The sequence below is a fragment of the Ranitomeya variabilis genome, chromosome 1 (genome assembly GCF_051348905.1).
Source record: "Ranitomeya variabilis isolate aRanVar5 chromosome 1, aRanVar5.hap1, whole genome shotgun sequence".
Taxonomy (NCBI): Eukaryota; Metazoa; Chordata; class Amphibia; order Anura; family Dendrobatidae; genus Ranitomeya; species Ranitomeya variabilis.
The window spans coordinates 659,160,409-659,183,761 of NC_135232.1; the positions used below are offsets into that span (position 1 = coordinate 659,160,409).

At 46.6% G+C, this 23,353-nt stretch overlaps 1 protein-coding gene across 7 annotated transcripts in view; it reads right to left on the reverse strand.

Annotated features, from left to right (window-relative positions):
• The window catches only part of LOC143775067 (serine/arginine-rich splicing factor 5-like), a 34,815-nt gene extending 13,120 nt beyond the window's left edge, over positions 1-21,695 (reverse strand). For 3 of the 7 annotated variants that reach the window (XM_077262907.1, XM_077262910.1, XM_077262904.1), the window contains exons 1-2: positions 21,546-21,656; positions 8,568-8,723 (exon numbers count right to left, since the gene is read on the reverse strand). In XM_077262907.1, the coding sequence (XP_077119022.1) occupies positions 8,568-8,723; positions 21,546-21,641 (252 nt within the window). In that variant the 5' untranslated portion in view covers positions 21,642-21,656. The other 4 variants (XM_077262930.1, XM_077262926.1, XM_077262915.1 and 1 more) reach the window with 4 other exon arrangements.
• Between the last annotated feature and the right edge of the window lie 1,658 nt (positions 21,696-23,353).

The window sequence follows — 23,353 nt, forward strand, 5'->3', positions numbered from 1 at the left end:
AAGCATCCCGAATGTCGGTGGATGCCAGAAACTCCACCTTTTTCCATTGAAGTAATGGCTGAGTGGATGAACTCCATCCGAAGAAGGAGGACCTTGTCAAGCTTGGTTCAGGGTCGGTCTTACTTTTCGGTCACTGATCCACTGCTGGTTGGGTCTATAGGAAACATGCGATCCTTTGTTCCTGCGTAGGGACCGCTCCCAACTTCTCACCGAATAACCGAACACTCTAGTAAGGGAGTAATGTCAGAGGCCTTTTGAACGCAGAGTATGCTTCCATTCTCTGAGCTATAATGTCCTTCTGAGTGTAATGGCATTTGCTGCTGACAGCGCAGCGAAAGTAGACGCATCCGAGAGGCGTGAAGCAGCTAGTCTCCTCCCTCAAGAAATTTGATTGACCAGCTGTACCGTCTTCAGGAGGGTACTGTTGGAAATCAATGTAGTTAAGGTCTCTGACCAGGAGACCATTGCTCTAGCAACACATGCGGTGGCTAAGGAAGGGTAGAGCGCTGAACCGGAGGTCGCAAGACGGAACAAACCAGATTTGCTATCTGACAGTCCGTTGTATTTTTAATTGATGACCCATCGGGCAGGGATACTGGTAGGTATACCACAGGAGATTCTACCCCCTTAATATGCCAAGTGGCAGAATGCGCGGCTGCATGCAGAAGGTGAGGAAAAGCCGTCTCTTGCTATCGCCACTCTCTTTTGATGGTGCGGAGTTAAAATGATGAACCCTCGATCCACCATGCTCTTAACAGGGAAGTGGAGAGGGATCGTCCGCCTTCTGTCACCATCTGCTAAAAAGTGGTGATGCAGAGGGTGGGGGGTGTTCGGACGTCAAAGGGAGCCTCTGTACATCCACAGAGTTAAGGTCCCTGGGTGGACAGGGCTGGTTGTCTGGCGTTAGGCCTGGCTGTAGAAGAGGATACATGGAGGTGACACTCTGTGTGCTCGTCTATTGCTGGTGTGGGGAGATCGGTGTCCTTAAAAAAAGAGCCGTCATCCCTAAGAATCAGACCAGGCCTGGCATCTCACGTCTTAGGTGGGTATACGTGGAGGGGACACCGCACATGTTTGCATATTGGCTGAAAAGAATACAGCGCTTGCAGAGGTTTCTGTCCAGTGGATCGCTTATCAGGACGCTCCCTGTGAGGGTGAATGGCAAATGCTCTGCGAGGGAGTTTAGTCTCCTTATGAGGGACACTGCGTGATCTAGAGAAGAACCGAAGTCCTCGTCAATCTACAGAGATCCTTTTCTGAAGTTCTGGAGTCCAGAACCAAGGCAATATCCGATCAATATTCAGAGACTTGTTCTCAGCAAATCATTGGTGAGGGATCAGGAAATGAAACTTCCGTTTTCTAGACGCCTGTACGTTTCTAGAAAACTTGTGGCTCCTACTAGCTGATTGCTCACATGAAGGAAAGGGACCATCTATATTGGTCCTGCGAGTACTCCGAGCCACAGAGGGTTCACGGAGGGATTCAATCTCTTGGTCAGAGAATGCATGGGTTGCGGCAGTGACGAAGCCCACTCAGGGAACTAAGTACTCTGGGATAAGCTGGGATTGGTGGCGGAGGGTTCCTGAGCTCATTTAGGGTGACCGGCTTTGGACTGGTCATGAGCCTTTAACCCCTTCCCGACATCGGACGTACTATACCGTCCGATGTCGGGTCCCCTGCTTTGATGTGCGCTCCGGCGGTGAGCGCACATCAAAGTCGCGACGTGTCAGCTGTTTTTTACAGTTGACATGTGCGCGCAATAGCGGCGGGTGAAATCGCGATCACCCGCCGCTATTAACTAGTTAAATGCCGCTGTCAAACGCAGACAGCGGCATTTAACTACCACATCCGGCCGGGCGGCCGGAAATGAGCGCATCGCCGACCCCCGTCACATGATCGGGGGTCGGCGATGCTTGTATATTGTAGCCATAGAGGTCCTTGAGACCTCTATGGTTACTGATCGCCGGTGGCTGTGAGCGCCCCCCTGTGGTTGGCGCTCACAGCACACCTGCAATTCTGCTATATAGCAGCGATCTGATGATCGCTGTTATGTAGCAGAACCGATCGGGTTGTGCCAGCTTCTAGCCTCCCATGGAGGCTATAGAAGCATGGCAAAAGTAAAAAAAAAAAAATTAAAAAAAAATGTGAAAAAAATAAAAAAAAATATAAAAAGTTTAAATCACCCCCCTTTTGCCCCAATCAAAATAAATCAATAAAAAAAAAATATCAAATCTACACATATTTGGTATCGCCGCGTTCAGAATCGCCCGATCTATCAATAAAAAAAAAGCAATAACCTGATCGCAAAACGGCGTAACGAGAAAAAAAATCGAAACGCCAGAATTACATTTTTTTAGTCGCCGCGACATTGCATTAAAATGCAATAACGGGCGATCAAAAGAAGGTATCTGCACCGAAATGCTATTAAAAACGCCAGCTCGGCACGCAAAAAATAAGCCCTCACCCGACCCCAGATCACGAAAAATGGAGACGCTACGGGTATCGGAAAATGGCGCAATTTTATTTATTTATTTTTTTGCAAAGTTTGGAATTTTTTTTCACCACTTAGGTGAAAAATAACCTAGACATGTTTGGTGTCTATGAACTCGTACTGACCTGGAGAATCATAATGGCAGGTCAGTTTTATCATTTAGTGAACCTAGCAAAAAAAACAAACAAAAAACAAGTGTGGGATTGCAATTTCACCGCACTTGGAATTTTTTTCCCGTTTTCTAGTACACGCCATGGTAAAACCAATGGTGTCATTCAAAAGTACAACTCGTCCCGCAAAAAATAAGCCCTCACATGGCCAAATTGACGGAAAAATAAAAAAGTTATGGCTCTGGGAAGGAGGGGAGTGAAAAACGAAAACGGAAAAACGAAAAATCTCATGGTCATGAATGGGTTAAGACCGGGGAATGCTGGTCATGTGCCCTTAAGACCGGGGAATGCGGGTCATGTGCCCTTAAGACCGGGGAATGCGGGTCATGTGCCCTTAAGACCGGGGAATGCTGGTCATGTGCCCTTAAGACCGGGGAATGCTGGTCATGTGCCCTTAAGACCGGGGAATGCTGGTCATGTGCCCTTAAGACCGGGGAATGCTGGTCATGTGCCCTTAAGACCGGGGAATGCTGGTCATGTGCCCTTAAGACCGGGGAATGCTGGTCATGTGCCCTTAAGACCGGGGAATGCTGGTCATGTGCCCTTAAGACCGGGGAATGCTGGTCATGTGCCCTTAAGACCGGGGAATGCTGGTCATGTGCCCTTAAGACCGGGGAATGCTGGTCATGTGCCCTTACGACCGGGGAATGCTGGTCATGTGCCCTTAAGACCGGGGAATGCTGGTCATGTGCCCTTAAGACCGGGGAATGCTGGTCATGTGCCTTCAAGGCACATGACCCGTATTCCCTTGTCTGATCTTAAAAGCACATGACCTGAATTCCCTGGTCTTAAAGACCAGGGAATACAGGTCATGTGCCTTTAAGACCAGGGAATATGGGTCAAGTGCCTTTAAGAACAGGAATACTGGTCCTGTGCCTTTAAGACCAGACGAGGGAATGCTGGTCATGTGCCTTCAAGGCACATGACCCGTATTCCCTTGTCTGATCTTAAAAGCACATGACCTGAATTCCCTGGTCTTAAAGACCAGGGAATACAGGTCATGTGCCTTTAAGACCAGGGAATATGGGTCAAGTGCCTTTAAGAACAGGAATACTGGTCCTGTGCCTTTAAGACCAGGCAGGAGATACTGGACATGTGTCTTTAAAGGGAACCTGTCACACCCCAGGCGTTTGTAACTAAAAGAGCCACCTTGTGCAGCACTAATGCTGCATTCTGACAAGGTGGCTCTTTAAAGGGAACCTGTCACCCCGTTTTTTCGGTATGAGATAAAAATACTGTTAAATAGGGCCTGAGCTGTGCATTACAACAGTGTAGTTTGTGGACCCCGATTCCCCACCTATGCTGCCGAAATACGTTACCAAAGTAGTCGTTTTCGCCTGTCAATCAGGCTGGTCAGGTCGGATGGGCGTGGTGTCTTCCCCCAGATCTTGCGTAGTTTTCCGTTGGTGGCGTAGTGGTGTGCGCATGCCCAAGGTCCCGAATCCTGCACAGGGGAGTGAAAATAGCAGCGATGTCCGTTATTCCATTGGTGATCGGTGGGCGCGGCCATCTTGCTTTGGCCGCGCGTGCGCAGAAGCGGCGCTCTGCTGGCCGCGGCTTCAGGAAAATGGCCGCGGGCATCCGCGCGTGCGCAGATGGCTATCACGGCGGCCATTTTCGTGAAGCCGAGATGCGAACTCTGCTTCACGAAAATGGCCGCCGCGATAGCCATCTGCGCACGCGCGGATGCCCGCGGCCATTTTCCTGAAGCCGCGGCCAGCAGAGCGCCGCTTCTGCGCACGCGCGGCCAAAGCAAGATGGCCGCGCCCACCGATCACCAATGGAATAACGGACATCGCTGCTATTTTCACTCCCCTGTGCAGGATTCGGGACCTTGGGCATGCGCACACCACTACACCACCAACGGAAAACTACGCAAGATCTGGGGGAAGACACCACGCCCATCCGACCTGACCAGCCTGATTGACAGGCGAAAACGGCTACTTTGGTAACGTATTTCGGCAGCATAGGTGGGGAATCGGGGTCCACAAACTACACTATTGTAATGCACAGCTCAGGCCCTATTTAACAGTATTTTTATCTCATACCGAAAAAACGGGGTGACAGGTTCCCTTTAAGGCTAGGCTCACATTGCGTTAATGGGTTAACGCTAACGGACTGCGTTGCATGGCGAAATTGTCGCAATTAACGCCATGCAACGGGTCTGTTAGCGCACCCATTGACGGCAATGTGAATCTGCTCTCTAGCGCATCGCTAGCGCATGCCATTTTCGGCACGCGCTAGCGATGTGCCGTCATTTTCTGGTGCTCCCGAGGTCCGTTCCTCGCTAGCGCAGATCGGGGATCGGCAAACGCGATCCCTATAGACACATTGCGTTAGCGCAATCCGCTAGCGCTTAACGGATTGCCCTAACGCAATGTGAACCTAGCGTTAGTTATGCTCCCTGCACACGCTGAAATAAACACTTATAAAATGTGCCCCCTCATACCGTGAAATTGCCAGGGAGGCGGGACTTTCCCCTCTAATTAGACGCAGCACAGCCGTCATTCATGTCCCCTTGGCGCCGCCTCCTCAGCGTTGTTTGAAACTGTCCCGTAGCCTGCGCTGTTATGTTATCCCTTGGCCATGCGCAGTTAGCGCTGCCAGTCTTCTGACATCATTTGATGTCAGGCTGACTGCGCCTGTGCGGCCGCGCTGCCCGAGATCCCGCCCCGCAGTGTCTTCTGATTTATTCATACTGCGGGCCTGGGATTCATGGGCATGCGCAGTGCATGTCTTCACCTCTCACTCATCTCCCTCTGCCTTCTTCAGACTGTGCGGCGTCAGCTGATCCCTAATCACATGCCACAGAATTTCTTGCCTTATAAATGGGGTTGGGACCATCAGTTGTGTTGTGCAGAAGTCTGGTGGATACACGGCGGATAGTCCTACTGAATAGACTGTTAGAATTTGTATCAGGCAAGAAAAAAGCAGCTAAGTAAAGAAAAACAAGTGGCCATCATTACTGTAAGAAATGAAGGTCAGTCAGTCCGAAAAATTGGGAAAACTTTGAAAGTGTCCCCAAGTGCAGTTGCAAAAACCATCAAGTGCTACAAGGAAAGGAAAGGAAGACCAAGAGTCACCTCTGCTTCTGAGGATAAGTTTGTCCAAGTCACCAGCCTCAGAAATCTCAGGTTAACAGCAGCTCAGATTAGAGACCAGGTCAATGCCACACAGAGTTCTAGCAGCAGACACATCTCTACAACAACTGTTAGGCCGGAGACACACTGGAGCGAGATACGGCCGAGTCTCACTGGTTAAAAGCAAGCTGTGGCACCGGCACTCCGGAGCGGAGCGTGCAGCTCCATGTATTACTACGCAGCTGCACGCTCCGCTCCGGAGTGCCGGTGCCACAGCTTGCTTTTAACCAGCGAGACTCGGCCGTATCTCGCTCCAGTGTGTCTCCGGCCTTAAAAGGAGACTTTGTGCAGCAGGCCTTCATGGTAAACTAGCTGCTAGGAAACCACTGCTAAGGACAGGCAACAAGCAGAAGAGACTTGTTTGGGCTAAAGAACACAAGGAATGGACATTAGACCAGTGGAAATCTGTGCTTTGGTCTGATCAGTCCAATTTTGAGATCTTTGGTTCTAACCACCGTGTCTTTGTGCGACGCAGAAAAGGTGAACGGATGGACTCTACATGCCTGGTTCCCACCGTGAAGCATGGTGGAGGAGGTGTGATGGTGTGGGGCTGCTTTGCTGGTGACACTGTTGGGGAGTTATTCAAAATTGAAGGCATACTGAACCAGCATGGCTACCACAGCATCTTGCAGCGGCATGCTATTCCATCCGGTTTGCATTTAGTTGGACCATCATTTATTTTTCAACAGGACAATGACCCCAAACACACCTCCAGGCTGTGTAAGGGCTATTTGACCAAGAAGGAGAGTGATGGGTTGCTACGCCAGATGACCTGGCCTCCACAGTCACCAGACCTGAACCCAATCGAGATGGTTTGGGGTGAGCTGGACCGCAGAGTGAAGGCAAAAGGGCCAACAAGTGCTAAGCATCTCTGGGAACTCCTTCAAGATTGTTGGAAGACCATTTCCGGTGACTACCTCTTGAAGCTCATCAAGAGAATGCCAAGAGTGTGCAAAGCAGTCAGCAAAGCAAAAGGTGGTTACTTTGAAGAACCTAGAATATGAGACATAATTTCAGTTGTTTCACACTTTTTTGTTAAGTATATAATTCCACATGTGTTAATTCATAGTTTTGATACCTTCAGTGTGAATTTACAATTTTCATAGTCATGAAAATACAGAAAAATCTTTAAATGAGAAGGTGGGTTTAAACTTTTGGTCTGTACTGTATATTCCAGCTCATGTTTTTCAGTTTTGTTTTCCAATAATAGAGGAAATCTCAGTGTTTTTTGGTTATGTTCACATTGATGTTGATTTTGAAATGCAAACAAGAAAAACTCCATAGCTGAAGTGTTTTTTTGCAGGTCTGCTTAAAAAAATTCACATTTAAAATAAAAAATTCCATTTTCAAACCTGTCTGGAGCGCAGCAATATGACAAGTGGGAGTAAAAACCAAACTCTCTAAAGCAGCCACAGGGAAACTAAACTTCTCACTGCGACACCAACTGTCAACATATCAGCTATGAAACTAATGCTCCCTAACATATGACAGTAGTGCACTTTAAAATAGGGGCCAAGACTAAAGTGGATTTTAATCCTAAAGGTCTATTTCATGTAATATGCTAATAGCTTTTTTAATATGCTTTAATTATAAAGTCCTTACTAGTTCCTCTCTCCTCCGTTTTTTTTTTTTTTTTTTTTTAACACTTCGATACTCATTTTCAGCACCATCTGTTTTGGGGGCTGGGCTATGCTCACTGCATTCTCACCTTTTCAATCTGCACTGACAGTGCGCTCACTTGGCACTTCTCATTAGAGCTAGCGAGGGGAGTGCACTGTCACTGCGCATTGTAAAAAGAATATTGCACAGTGGCAAGGGAGCTTGTATTGAGCATACGTTAAAATTGACAACCAAAGCAGGCTCAGAAGAGCAGGGACTAGCCCAACTCCTAAAAAGTGTCACTGATGACACTTCCATTTCAGGAAGGGGAAGCTGCTGGAGCACTGACCTCAGAACCTGTGCCATGATGAGTATCAAAGCATGCACCGGGGAGTCTCAAATAAAACATCAAAATGGAAGTGTTATACAGGAAAAACAAACAAGCAGAGTAAAGTGAATGGTAGGGACTTTTTAATATTAGAAAAACTATGAAATTATTACATTAAATAGATGGAACATTTAGGATTGGCTGCAGACCAACCCTTTAAAGGAAATATTCACACATTCATGTTTTTGGTCAAGATTTGCATGGCAAAACCAGGAGGGTTTAAAAAAAACAAAAAAACAGACCAAATTTGAGTCTTTCAATTATAGATTTTCCCTCTGCAGATTCTACTTCTGACAAATAATGTGAATAAAACGTAATTGATCTTGCTGCATACAGCGGCTTCACTGCACAACTCTGTAGCTTTCATCCAAGAAAAGATAAATCTTCACAGATTTTAGCACGATGCTTATTATTTTCTGAGATTATTTAGCGGTCCTGGGAAGAGGAGCCAATATGACAAGTATGGAGTGTTATTAGGAATGTGATGTAGCGCTGAAACATCACACCCAGTGGATGCAAATGTGGAGAAGACAAGTCACTAATTTGAGCTCTGGAAAAGGTCTCACATCTACACCCAGCTTCACACGTACTGGCATCTCCATAAAGCCTGGTCCACAATGGATACCAGGAACATGAGTGGTAGAACAGCGAGGCTGTTGTTCTGCCAACAAGTCTATTTTTCCATCTCCCCAGAGTTTATCATGGAGGACACTTATCCAACTGTCACTTGCAGGAGAACCAAGTTAACACTTACGTGGATAATCTAACACAACACTTACCACAAAGCCGAATCCACTTTTTAAGTTAATCTCTCGGATACGTCCATATCCCTTGAAAAACTTCTCCACGTCTCTTTCACGAGCATGAGGACTAAGCCTCCCTATAAACACTCTGCAACCGCTCATCTTATCTGGAGAAAAGAAGAAAAAACAAAGCTACATTTGCAATGCTCTAGTTCTAGAAAGACACAAATGGTTACATGCAGCACAATACATAGGACCAATGTGAGGACTACCTAGTGAAACAGACATGATCTCCCTAAAATATCAGTGGACATCCACTTGGAGACGTACACGATATAACATGCAAGTATAGCCATTATAGTCACCAACGTACACAACCCTAGAATATCATATCTGCGTTTCATATACCCTGAGAGTTTCCAGGTTTCCAGCTCCAAGCAGAACAGTGCATGTCTTCTTCTGTCAGTGTGAAGACCAGGAATAACAGGGGGAACTCCTAGTCTCACCACAAAGGAGGAGACAGAATTCCCAGGAGCTTGGCTCCCGCGCAGATGTCATATACCCCTGAGATGGGAGATTACAATTATATGTCGTTTTTCACTTTTAACCTCTTGTTATTATTTCTTAGTGGAAAGATGTGAAGATAGATGTTTGGGTAAGCAGTCAACTACACCTACCAGCATATAATGGCAGCCTGCCGCTGATGGATTTTATACTCGCTTATATAGTGCCATCATATTCCATGGCTCTTTACAGACATCATCGCTGTCCCCATTGGGGCTCACAATCTAGATTCCCTATCAGTATGTCTCTGGAGTGTGGAGGGAAACCCGAGAACCTGGAGGAAACCCACGCAAACACAGAGAGAAAATACAAACTCCTTGCAGGTGTCCTTGGTGAGATGTGAACCCCTGGAAGTGGAATGATGCAAAGTGCCTTACAGAACGTAACTTGAAAGAGTTGTCCTCTCTCAGAAAACTTTTCCTGATATGTACAGCTCGTTGTAAGGGATAAAACTCCATAATGTTCTCCAAACAACCAGGGGCCAGCAGCTGGTCTCCGGGTGACTGCAGACAATCACTGAGCTCAGACAATCAATGTAGATGGCACGAGCTGCTGTGCTCACCGATTAGCTGCAGTGTTGCCGATGCTAAGTCTGCACTGTGGCCAAACAACAGAGATGAGTCGGCTGTGGAGACAGTGCTGGACCCAAAAAGAAAAGAACAGTGTAGATCAGGAAAAGTTTTCTGAAAAGTGACAACTAGTGATGAGCGAGTATACTCGTTGCTCGGGTGATCTCCGAGTATTTGTTAGTGCTCGGAGATTTAGTTTTTGTTGACAGAGCGCCATGATTTATGGCTGCTAGACAACCCGAATACATGTGGGGATTCCCTAGCAACCAGGCAACCCCCACATGTACGCAGGCTGGCTAGCAGCCATAAATCATGCAGTTGTGTCAACAAAAACTAAATCTCCAAGCACTAACAAATACTCGGAGACCACCCGAGCAACGAGTATACTCACTCATCACTAGTGACAACCCCTTTTAAAGCCCACTGCTAAACTTACAGATGTTTGCCAAAGTGATGACCATCTTCAATGCAACTGATCACTCATTGGCAGTAAAAACAAAATCAGCAGCAGATTGTGACGGTGTGGAGATGAAAAAGGAGAACCCATGGGAAGGACAGCCAATGGAGATCCGACATCCTGTGAGCACAAATATACTAGGGAACAATGTATGGCTCCCTACTTGTGAGGACGAATCTAGGAAGTAACATGTACTTACTGCATACGACAAAGGATCTGTTCCACTGCACTGACGCCTTACTCTTAGGCAGTTCTATTTAACAGTCCTCTAAAATCACACAGATCATCAAAATCAGATGGTAGGGGTGATCCAGGCTCTTAGTTTCAGAAATAGTGTACATTTGGGTCATTACAATGGTGGAAATAATAAGAGTATAGTTAACTTGGAAAAGCTATTCTGTATGATAATGAGCACACATCAAATATAGTACATGGCATAATGCCTGGGCAAGGTATCACCGATCAGAGCGCCCTGTACCCTCCATACTCTCTCCCCTTGAGCGCTCAACCAAAGTGCTGTGATAGAAGATGGTAAACATTAACATTGGCACACTGCTGCTGTGCAGAAGCTGACTGTCCTCACACCGCCATCTGCTGGCCAAAGGGAAAACTGCAGGAGAACTCCTTATCTTGCTGATTCTGCGTGTGGTACACTACCCTACAAAGAGGAGCTCCAATAACCCCTTTATGGATGACCTCTGTAAGCTCCTGCCAACTAAGGGTACATCTGTAAGAAGCATGAGAACGTACATCGTGTGCCTCTGTGCAAGCGAAAAAATACACTGGAATGCATAAGAGAGGCAAAACAGACCCCATACCGCAAGGCCTCCAGCTAAGGAGGCTCCACATGGCCAACAACAAATGTGTCCGTTCATCTATTGAAGCAGATGGATGTATAATGAGGGCAGATCCCATGCTACTGAATTTTTTTTCAAGAAATTTTTGCTACTAAAAATTGCTCCCATTCCCCTGAATAGGGTCATGTCAGATGAATGGGAGAGTTACAGTTTTAAAAAAGGATCAACAAAAACCAGTAACAAATAAATAAATTACCGTAATAATAATCAGCTAGAATGTCCACGTTATGTGCATGGGCAGCTTTAAAGGGGTATTTCAGTTATAACCAATCATTATCCACTAAACAACTAGTAGATGGATGATAACTAGTCCTAGAACGAGGCAGGTGCTGGCTGCCGGGGCTGCGTTATATATGGACACTGTGCGCTAAGACGTATGGCACTATGGCCATGCGGACTGTACTTATATGGCTGCGGTCATTCATTTCCCTACAAAATCACTATATCTGGCAGGGAAACGGACGTTTAATCACAAGATTAATCGATTGTGCAATTAATTTTTAAGTTCACGCGACAAAATAAAAAAATGAAGATTTACATATTAAAAAAAAAAAAAAGAATGAAGGTGATAGATGGCAACCAAGCAGGTGGGGAGGTGTATATCAATGACTGGAGTCCCTTTAATAAATTAGCTGGCAGAAGTGATACTCTGGTAGGGGACTGGGGTACATGTCTGGAAATTTTCACCCCTGAAGTGGCATACATTTTAATGAAATTGACAAGGCGGCTTCACCCCAGCTCCGCTCACTTTGGAGAAACTGGCCAGGATTGGTGTAAAAATGGCAAAAGTCACCACATTGTCGAGCAACTTCGAGTTGTGCAAAAAGTTTGCAACATTTCTTAGCGCTTCACACCAGAATTCTTCTACAAACACCTTGATGGATCGGACCTATAGACTTGTATAGGCGAGTCTCATCCTCAATTTAGAAGCGAATAATGTATGCTGAAATTTTTCTCATGCGAACATTTGGTCCGTGTGAGGTCAGCTTTATCCACAGACCGCTCTCAGACCCCAAAAATATAGTCGTGGGAACGAACCCAAACAATGGAAAGATCACAGCAACTCACTGCTATGGCTTTCATCTGCCTAAGGGAAGAGATAGACAGCTGTATAACTGACGAGGATCACAGCGCAATGCTCGGACTGGCTGGCAGCTCTCCTGACCTGAGGGTGACAGCTGCATAGAAATCAGGAGAGCTGCCAGCCAGTCCGAGCATTGCGCTGGGATCCTCGTCACAGTTATACAGCCAAACAACTCTTCCCTAAAGTTGGCACACATTCATCAATTAGTTTGTGCACATCAATTACAAGTCATACTTTTTTCTTTTTTACTCTTTCTGAACGCAGTCTTTTAGCCATTGGTATAATATTCTGCAATAACTGGAACGCTCCTTTAAATGGGCTTTTTAAATGAGTAAAATTGCAAAGTGCTGGTAAAAACGAGCAGCTTTGTAATTCACTCCTTATTAAAATTTTTGGAGTATCCTGCAATCAAAGAACAAACTAACATGCGATTATCAAAATCAAAGTAAAAATGCTGCACACAGTGATTGGTTGCAGCAAACCCGAGGAGAGGTAGCAGTGGGGGATCAAAGGAATATAATTTTTTTTTCTTATAGGGCTTACATGATCCTGCATTTGTCATAATTCCTAGCCAGAACATGTGATCCTGGGTAAAGGTTGTGCAGTGTGTTAATTTTTGGACTACTGACCCGGAGGCGATGACTGGTTGCTTGTCCCCCCAAGCATTATTTACTATGTGTTCTCATAGAACACAGTAAGAAAATGACTGCACTACAGATACACTCCATGTACCAGGAATGCTGCAGAAATCTCTGACAATGACACTGAAATGGTGCAGCTGTCTGGCCAAAAAGGTTTCCCACTTTTTCAGTACATTAAATGGTAAAAGGCCCGTTAAAATGCACAAAATAAATAAACATATATATTTACATAATATGGATTTTGAAAGATGATGAAAAACAAACAAAAAAAAAGGAACATAAATAAAAATAAAATCACTTGGGTGCCCTTGGCCGCCATGTCTGACAATGAAACAATGATGCGGGCTAACAATGGCAACCATTTTGGCAGCCATGTGAAGCCCTGGATGCATTCGGTATTGCTTTTGCTCAATGCATAGGACAGCAGAGTTTACAATGTTTGACATCCCGGCAGCCACTAAATGTACGAAGATGCGGTGTCTGGCGCCAACTCACTGTTCACACCTAGCAGCTAAGAGGCCATTAGCGTGCCGGGATGTAGGACCCCCAATCTTATAACCCAAGAATGCGTCATTAATATTGTAGTTGCAGCAAACACCTTTTGGGTAAGTTCACACAGGGCATTTTTGTTGCTTTTTTTTCTGCAGCAAAACCTGATCTTCTTGGCAGGAAAGAAGCTGCGTCAAAAACTCAGGTTCAGGTGCCTTATTTGTTGCGCATTTGTTGATGCGGTTTTTTCTTCTCTTTGTTCATGCTTATGTCCTTGGATTTTCAGCAGCAAAAACGCAGCAAATAATGATCCAACGTAGTCCATTTAATACAGAGTGTCCCACGACAATCTCGCGTGTAGAACAGTCACATTGGGAGATGTGACCGCTCTACCCGGCCTCCAGCAATACACTGTAGGAGCGATTACCGTATTTTCCGGCATATAAGACGACTGGGCGTATAAGACGACCCCCCAACTTTTCCAGTTAAAATATAAAATCTTCTTAAAAGTCGGGGGTCTTCTTATACGCCGTATGTCATCTTATAGGGCCGGTGAATATGTGCTTTTTGGCGTGGGGAGTGGTCCCGATGACTAAGAAAGGGGGCGTCTCACAGTAAAGTATGAGTGGAGTATATCCCCCTATTACCTCAATGCGGCAGCGTGGGGGTCTATGTGCTGGGAGCGGCAGCTCCTCTTCGTGCCGTGGGTGCTCTGTGCCGTGGGTGCTCTGGGTCCACCGCTTGTCCTTGACACCGCGTCAGAGAGGATCACTCACCACAGCGGTTTCCCTCCAGCCGCCAGATCACATGACCGGCCGCTCTTGGAGGCCATCACCTCTAAATTTCTGACATTATCAATTAAGTGATAGCACTACCTGCCTCATAGTCACTTCATGCTTCCACAAGACGGCCATTTACTGTCACACGCATGAATTGCGTTTTAGTGCTAAATATTGTCGATACACTTCGAAAGACATAGCACGTGACTGATGAAAGCCTAGTTAAGGCTGAAACGTTTCTCCAGTGCTACTCCAGTACTAGTAAATCTGCAAAAATATTTAAGTTGAGTGCGAGACTTTCTTTACTGTTCATAGAAGGATTTGGGTACCTAGTCTCTGCACCATTTGATAGTAGTGCACACGGAGTTTTTCCATAGAGCTCCCAGCACAGAGACCCCCACGCTGCCGCAATGAGGTAATAGGGGGATATACTCCACTCACACTTTACTGTGAGAACGCCCCCTGTCTTAGTCATCGGGACCACTCCCCCCCCACCCACCATATGCACATTTTATCTGTACCCGGCGTATAAGACGACCCCCGACTTTTAAGAAGATTTTGAGGGGTTAAAAAGTCGTCTTATACGCCGGAAAATACGGTACCTCCCGTCAGTGTATCACTGCGCCGCCTTGAGAGTTCACCGGAGTTCATCAGCTGATCAGCTCCGGTGCTCTCACTTACGGCACTGCTGCGTGGGAAAGTTCTCACGCAGCGGTGCCGTAAGTGACAGAACCAGAACTGATACACTGCAAGAGTGATTATCTCCTGTCAGTGTATTGCCGGAGACCGGGTAGATTAGTCACATCACCCGATGTGACTGTTCTGCACGTGAGATTGTCGTGGGACACTCGGTATTAAATGGACTACGTCGGACAGGGAGTATTATATGCTGGTTTATTATTTTATTTTTTTGGCAGGAGACGATGGAGTCGGGGATTAGGCGTTCAGTAAGTATGGTAAATTAAGATTCAATAAAGGAGTCTGTGTGATTATTTCAAATAAAGGAGTTTATTCAGGCTGGGTCTATCATGTAACTATGGGGTCAGTAATGGAGAGGTGTCTTACAGATGCTTCTCCATTACTAACCTGTGGGCTTGATGTCAGCTGACAATACCCCACAAATATGAACCACTTGTCACCGCTACAGGGCAAGTGGAAAGAGCGAGGCTAAGTGCCAACACTGGCGCATCTAAAAGATGCGCCATTTCTGGGGCGGGTGTGAGCTGATGTTTTTAGCCTGGGGGGTGCCAATATCCATGGCCCCTTCCCAGTCTTAATATCAGCCCGCAGCTGTCTGCGCAGCCTTTGCTGGTTTGATTTTACAGGGGGACCCCCATGTCAATTTTTTTCTGGTGTTCCCCTGTAAAATAGCCAGTAAAGGCTAAGTAAACAGTTGTGAGCTGATATTAATAGTCTGGGAACCTTTATGGCTATTGGCTCCTTTCCAAAACAACATCTGCCCTCAGCCGCTGGCTTTCCCTCTGCTGGTTATGAAAATTATGCGGAAGCCGACGCAATTTTTTTAACATTTAAAAAAAATAAAAATAAAATAAACATTGCATTTCACGCAGATTTCTGACAGTTGCTTTTTTGCTACAGCATATGTCAGTTAATTATGTTATTGCTCCTACATAGTGCTGGTGTGTGGGTCTTTAATATTAATGAGGGTATCTGGCTGAAGAGTTTGAACAAGGAAATTACATCACTTTTTTTTAAAAAATAATTTATCTTTATTTAGCTTTATGGATCTACAAAAACGCATAAAAATCTGCATTAAAAAACCATGCGGAATTTACACTGCATTTTCTGCCAAGAGATGCAGAATCTGTGCAGAAATTTCCCCAAGCAAATCTGCAACGTGTGCACATAGCCTTAGGATCTTTGTTCTCGGCAGCACATCATCCCATAAACAGGATTTTAGCAGTCGAGAGCAATGCAACTTACAAGCGCCGGTCACTGTGTCCATCTGAAGTGCGGTCAGCCAGTGTAGACGGGATATTAAACTACAGCCGACTGGCAGATATGCCGGCGATTTATGGTTATTGAACAGCACTGGTTGGTAATGTAAACCTGGGCTAACAGAAGGGAAGCGTCTCTGCCCTCTACTGATCGGTCCGGGCGGGGTGGGGGGGAATTGGGGTTTAGCAGTTTCTAAACTTTGTGTTATTTTATAGAACAGATCACACACAGATTACGACCTAGCAGAAAGCTGCAGTCAATCATTGCCTATGGCAACGATGTTCCCTCCAGACTAATCTGACACATGAGAACTAATGGTACAACGTGTCTGCAATCTGTCTGCCAATAACACCAAATATCCAGGGGCAGCTGACAAACACCAAAATATCCAAGGCTCACATTTTTGCAGTATAAAAGTTCAGTGAGGATCATTAGTGTAAAATTGTGGGCAGCTTAACCCCTTCCCGACCTTTGACGCATACGCTGCGTCATGAAAGTCTGTGCCAATCCGACCTATGACGCAGCGTATGCGTCATGGAATGATCGCGTCCCTGCAGATCGGGTGAAGGGGTTAACTCCCATTTTACCCGATCTGCAGGAACAGGGGGAGTGGTGCTTCAGCCCAGGGGGGGTGGCTTCACCCCCCCGTGGCTACGATCGCTCTGATTGGCTGTTGAAAGTGAAACTGCCAATCAGAGCGATTTGTAATATTTCACCTAAAAAACTGGTGAAATATTACAATCCAGCCATGGCCGATGCTGCAATATCATCGGCCATGGCTGGAAATACTTAAGTGACCCCCCCCACACCCACCGATCGCCCCCCCAGTCCTCCGTTATGGGGTCCGGTCCCCTCCGTCCGCCTGCCGGCTCCCCCGTCCTCCTGTCCCTCCCTCGTTTGTATTCACCCCCCCTGTGGTCCGATCACCCCCCCTGTACTCCAATCCACCCCCCCTTCATACTTACCGATCCTCCCGGTGTCCGTACGTCTCCTCGCTGGGCGCCGCCATCTTCCAATATGGCGGGCGCATGCTCAGTGCGCCCGCCGAATCTGCCAGCCGGCAGATTCCTTACAAGTACATTTTGATCGCTGTGATAGGTTCTATCACAGCGATCAAAATAAAAAAAAATAATAAATAACCCCCCCCCTTTATCACCCCCATAGGTAGGGACAATAATAAAATAAAGAAAAAATTTTTTTTTTCGTTTTCCACTAGGGTTAGGGTTAGAACTAGGGGTAGGGTTAGGGTTACAGGTAGGGTTATGGCATGTGCGGATTTGGCTGCGGATCCGCAGCGGATTGGCCGCGGATCCGCAGCGGATTGGCCGCTGCGAATTCGTTGCAGTTTTCCATCAGGTTTACAGTACCATGTACACCTATGGAAAACCAAATCCGCTGTGCCCATGGTGCGGAAAATTCCGTGCAGAAACGCTGCGTTGTATTTTCCGCAGCATGTCAATTCTTTGTGCGGATTCCGCAGCATTTTACACCTGTTCCTCAATAGGAATCCGCAGGTGAAATCCGCACAAAAAAACACTGGAAATCTGCTGTAAATCTGCAGGTAAAACGCAGTGCCTTTTACCTGCAGATTTTTCAAAAATCGTGCGGAAAAATCTCACACTAATCCGCAACGTGGGCACATAGCCTTAGGGTTGGAATTAGAGTTAGGGTTGGAAATAGGGCTAGGGTTGGAAATAGGGTTAAGATTAGGCTTGTGGTTAGGGTTACGGATAGGGTTAGGGGTGTGTTGGGGTTACAGTTGTGGTTAGGGTTGGGATTAGGGTTAGGGTTGGGATTAGGGTTAGGATTAGGGTTGGAATTAGGGTTACGGGTGTGTTGCGGTTAGGGTTGTGGTTAGGGGTGTGTTGGGGTTAGGGTTGTGATTAGGGTTATGGCTACGATTGGGATTAGGATTAGGGGTGTGTTGGGGTTAGTGTTGAAGTTAGAATTGAGGGGTTTCCACTGTTTAGGCACATCAGGGGTCTCCAAACGCAACATGGCGCCACCATTGATTCCAGCCAATCTTGCGTTCAAAAAGTCAAATGGTGCTCCCTCCCTTCCAAGCCCCAACGTGCGCCCAAACAGTGGTTTACCCCCACATTTGGGGTACCAGCGTACTCAGGACAAACTGGGCAACAACTGTTGGGGTCCAATTTCTCCTGCTACCCTTGCAAAAATAAAAAATTACTTGCTAAAACATAATTTTTGAGGAAAGAACAATTGCTTTTTATTTTCAGGGCTCTGCGTTATAAACTTCTGTGAAGCACTTGGGGGTTGAAAGTGCTCACCACACATCTAGATAAGTTCCATCGGGGGTCTAGTTTCCAAAATGGGGTCACTTGTGGGGTGTTTCTACTGTTTAGGCACATCAGGGGCTCTGCAAATGCAACGTGATGCCCGCAGACCATTCCATCAAAGTCTGCATTTCAAATGTCACTACTTCCCTTCCGAGCCCTGACATGCGCCCAAACAGTGGTTTACCCCCACATATGGGGTACCAGCACACTCACAACAAACTGGGCAACAAATATTGGGGTCCAATTTCTCCTGTTACCCTTGTGAAAATAAAAAATTGCTTGCTAAAACATCTTTTTTGAGGAAAGAAAAATGATTTTTTATTTTCACGGCTCTGCGTTGTAAACTTCTGTGAAGCACTTGGGGGTTGAATGTGCTCACTACACATCTAGATAAGTTCCTTGGGGGGTCTAGTTTCCAAAATGGGGTCAATTGTGGGGGGTTTCTACTGTTTAGGCATATCAGGGGCTCTGCAAACGTAACATGATGCCCGCAGACCATTCCATCAAAGTCTGCATTCCAAAATGGCGCTCCTTCCCTTCCGAGCCTTGCCGTGCACCCAAACAGTGGTTTACCCCCACATGTGAGGTATTGGTGTACTCAGGAGAAATTGTCCAACAAATTTTAGGATCCATTTTATCCTGTTGCCCATGTGAAAATGAAAAAATTGAGGCTAAAATAATTTTTTTGTGAAAAAAAAGTACTTTTTCATTTTTACGGAACAATTTGTGAAGCACCTGGGGGTTTAAAGTGCTCACTATGCTTCTAGATAAGTTCCTTTGGGGGTCTAGTTTCCAAAATGGGGTCACTTGTGGGGGAGCTCCAATGTTTAGGCACACGGGGGCTCTCCAAACGCGACATGGTGTCCGCTAAAGATTGGAGCCAATTTTTCATTGAAAAAGTCAAATGGTGCTCCTTCCCTTCCGAGCCCTGCCGTGCGCCCAAACAGTGGTTTACCCCCACATATGAGGTATCAGCATACTCAGGACAAATTGGACAACAACGTCCATGGTCCAGTTTCTCCTTTTACCCTTGGGAAAATAAAACAATTGTTGCTAAAAGATCATTTTTGTGACTAAAAAGTTAAATGTTCATTTTTTCCTTCCATGTTGCTTCTGCTGCTGTGAAACACCTGAAGGGTTAATAAACTTCTTGAATGTGGTTTTGAGCACCTTGAGGGGTGCAGTTTTTAGAATGGTGTCACTTTTGGGTATTTTCAGCCATATAGAACCCTCAAACTGACTTCAAATGTGAGGTGGTCCCTAAAAAAAATGGTTTTGTAAATTTTGTTGTAAAAATGAGAAATCACTGGTCAAATTTTAACCCTTATAACTTCCTAGCAAAAAAAAAATTTGTTTCCAAAATTGTGCTGATGTAAAGTAGACATGTGGGAAATGTTATTTATTAACTATTTTGTGTCACATAACTCTCTGGTTTAACAGAATAAAAATTCAAAATGTGAAAATTGCGAAATTTTCAAATTTTTCGCCAAATTTCCGTTTTTTTCACAAATAAACTCAGAAATTATCGACCTAAATTTACCACTAACATGAAGCCCAATATGTCACGAAAAAACAATCTCAGAATTGCTAGGATCCGTTGAAGCGTTCCGGAGTTATTACCTCATAAAGGGACACTGGTCAGAATTGCAAAAAACGGCAAGGTCATTAAGGCCAAAATAGGCTGGGTCATGAAGGGGTTAAAGAGGGGAAAAAATTAAAAATGTGGTGTTAAAAAAAAAAAGGCGCCACCATTTAACATGCATTTGGTATCAGACCTTCGGGACCACCAGAGGCCCTGAAAATATAGGATCCACAGTGATAAAACTGTACAAGGGGTGTCAAACACGCGGCCCCTGAGGCTGCTTCATGCAGCCCACAGGTACTGAAGACCCCTTGACTATCGCAGCCACAGGCGCCAGATATATTTCAGCTGAATGTGCTTCCTTGGACCAGCTGTCTGCAGAGCAGTAACAATGCCAGCCAGAGGGTGCCAGCGCATGGCAGTAATGTCATAAGCCAACATCGGCGGCACCGTACTTCAAGAAGGGGGCCGGGATAAGGGCACGGTACTCCAAGGAGGGGGCCGGGATAAGGGCACGGTACTCCAAGGAGGGGGCCGGGATGGGGGCACGGTACTCCAAGGAGGGGGCACGGTACTCCAAGGAGGGGGCACGGTACTCCAAGGAGGGGGCCGGGATAAGGGCACGGTACTCCAAGGAGGGGGCACGGTACTCCAAGGAGGGGGCCGGGATGGGGGCACGGTACTCCAAGGAGGGGGCCGGGATGGGGGCACGGTACTCCAAGGAGGGGGCCGGGATGGGGGCACGGTACTCGAAGGAGGGGGCCGGGATGGGGAAAAAATTTATATAAAACAAAGCATGAAAAAATATTTTGCCACTAAAAATGCTGTTTTTATATAAACTAAACAAAAAAAGTTTGATATCACAACATCCTTAACGACCAGAGCTATAAAACTGTACCATAACTCATATGATAAATGCCATTTAAAAAAAAAACTACATTAAAAAATGTTAGTAAAAAAAGATCAAAGGTGTATAGGAAAAAAAGTCTGGCTTCACTAAAAATGTCACTGTGTCCTGCAATGAATGTGCCCTCCCAGTTCAAATGTTTTCTATGTGGGCCCCATATACCCAGCAGAGTTTGAGACCCCTCCCCCCAAATTTACAGGATCTCTGGGGGGACTGGAGGTGGCCAATGTTCCCCCACCCTAATAACAAGACAGTTCAGAGGAGAGGATACAGGCCACTGAATGTAAAATCGAGATGAGTGCGTCCCCTACAGGAAGGGCTTGGTATTTCTACACACTGTTTGGAGACAAGTACTTGATTGTTACACTATAACATGAGGCGATCGCTGGCGGATCCTATAGATGGAGGAGCCCGGCCTTTCTTCTGCCTTAGGCCTCGGGGCTGTTAGTACAGCGGCCTCCCCGGCATCTGCTGCCATCATGTGGGCTTGTGATTATGGAGGGAACACAAGAGGCAATGGAGGCCCCGGCCTGGGCCACATGACACCCGCAGCCATACAGATCACATGTCCCCAGACAATACTAAGGAGCAGGCCCATCACCCGCCTGTGGGCACACTACAAATCCCAGCGTGCTCTGGCGGGCTGCAGGCACACACCGTGCACAGCCTCCATTTTCCCCGCTCCCTGCAGCCCGGAGACACCGGACATGCGTATCACAGAAGCCTCATATCCAGCCCCGGGGGGAGGTGTAATAACGGCCCTCGCCCCACTCCCACTGCTCCCCGAGCGGCCCCGCGCCCTCTCCTGCACCCACCGCCGCACACTCACCAACGCCACCGCCGCTTCCCGAGAATGAAATGGCGACCGAGAACCTCCGGATATGACTCTAACAAGATGGCGGCGCGGGGAGAGGCGTGTTGTCATGGAGACCGCAGGGCTCAGGCCGCGGCCGGCCTCAGTTGTGTTCACTTTGGTAGCTTTCCCCAGGTTTCCTGGCCACTTGTAGGAAATACTGCTAAAGGCAAAATATCCCCTCCTCGTGTTCGCTGCTCTGCTCCCCAAAAATGGAAAAAAAAAAAAAAAAAACCCCACATAAAATTCTGTGCCATTGCAGCAAGATTACCCACCTCCTGCGATGTCTGCAAAGCCCCCAACTAAAGCGCCTTATCCCGCATACGTGCTAAAAAGAATGAAGAAAAGAAATAAACAGAAAGAATGACCATAATTCACTGTATATTATATTCCCTGTACATGTTAGGCTTCTTTCACACTTCAGTTGTTTGGCGTCAGTCTGCTCCGACATAGTGACGGATCCGTCACAATTGTTGAGAAAACGGTTCTAATGGATCCGTTTTTTTGACCGATCTGTTACTTGGGGGTTGTCTGGGAAAAGTATCTACTTTTTGGAGCGGATCCGCCCCCCAAAAATGGCGGATCCGCTATTTGAGGAAAATGGCGGTTTCAGACTGACGCCAAAAGACTGAAGTGTGAAAGAGGCCTTAGGGGGCAATGAACATGGCGTATACATAGATAATAGGGGAATGGTCACATATCCCATGTAATCAGGTGTATATTATATTCCCTGTACTCAGGCGGATTATAATAAAGGCAATCTGGGCTACTGCCTGGGGCCCAAAGCTTTGGGGGGCCCCATCGTCAGATTGCCATCATTGTAATGTTTTGTATGCCGTCATCATCACATATCCCGGCAGGGGGTCTTCCTGGCGCTACAGACGATATAGAATGACGGCACAGTTCCTGGGAAGCCGCCGATGCGTCATCAGCTGGTGCCGACATGAACGCACTGGCCAGACCAGAAGTGGAGCCTCGGGGGGCGCAGCAGAGGGCCAGGGGAACGAGGCAAGTATGTCTGTATGGGTTTTTTAATATATGTTTGGGTTGTGAAGACTCATACTGTATATAGGAGGCTATTTGGGAGCTTACACTGTATCAGTGTCAGACGGGTGTGACAAGGGCCCACCAGTAACATTGACTTTGGGGGGCCCATTTTTCACCTGCTTGCAAATATTATACTATCTTAGTTCACAAATTTATCTATATCTCTATATAATAATAAACTGGGCAGCGTGGTTAATGAATGATGAGATACTGCTTTTTTTCTGTACAGAGTGAATTATGCCAAGTGCTGCCCATACAGTGGGGTTGGGGGCCCAGATCTGCACAGGGGCCCACCGGGTGATTCCCGTTACCCTGTGGGCCAGTCCGAGCCTGCACTGTATATAGGAGTCTATACGAAGGCTCACACTGTATACAGGAGGCTATGTAGGGGCTCACACTGTATATAGGAGGCTATACTGGGGCTTACACTATATAAGAGGCTATGTGGGGGCTCACTGTATAAAGGAGGCTATACGGGGGCTCACACTGTATACAGGAGGCTATACAGAGGCTCACACTGTACACAGGAGGCTATATTGGGGCTTACACTGGACACAGGAGGCTATATAGGAGTTTACACTGTATACAGGAGGCTATATAGGGGCTCACACTGTATATAGGCTATATATGCTCACACTGTACACAGGAGGCTATATAGAGGCTCACACTTTATGCAGAAGGCTATACCGGGGCTCACTGTATAAAGGAGGCTATATAGGGGTTCACATTTTACACAG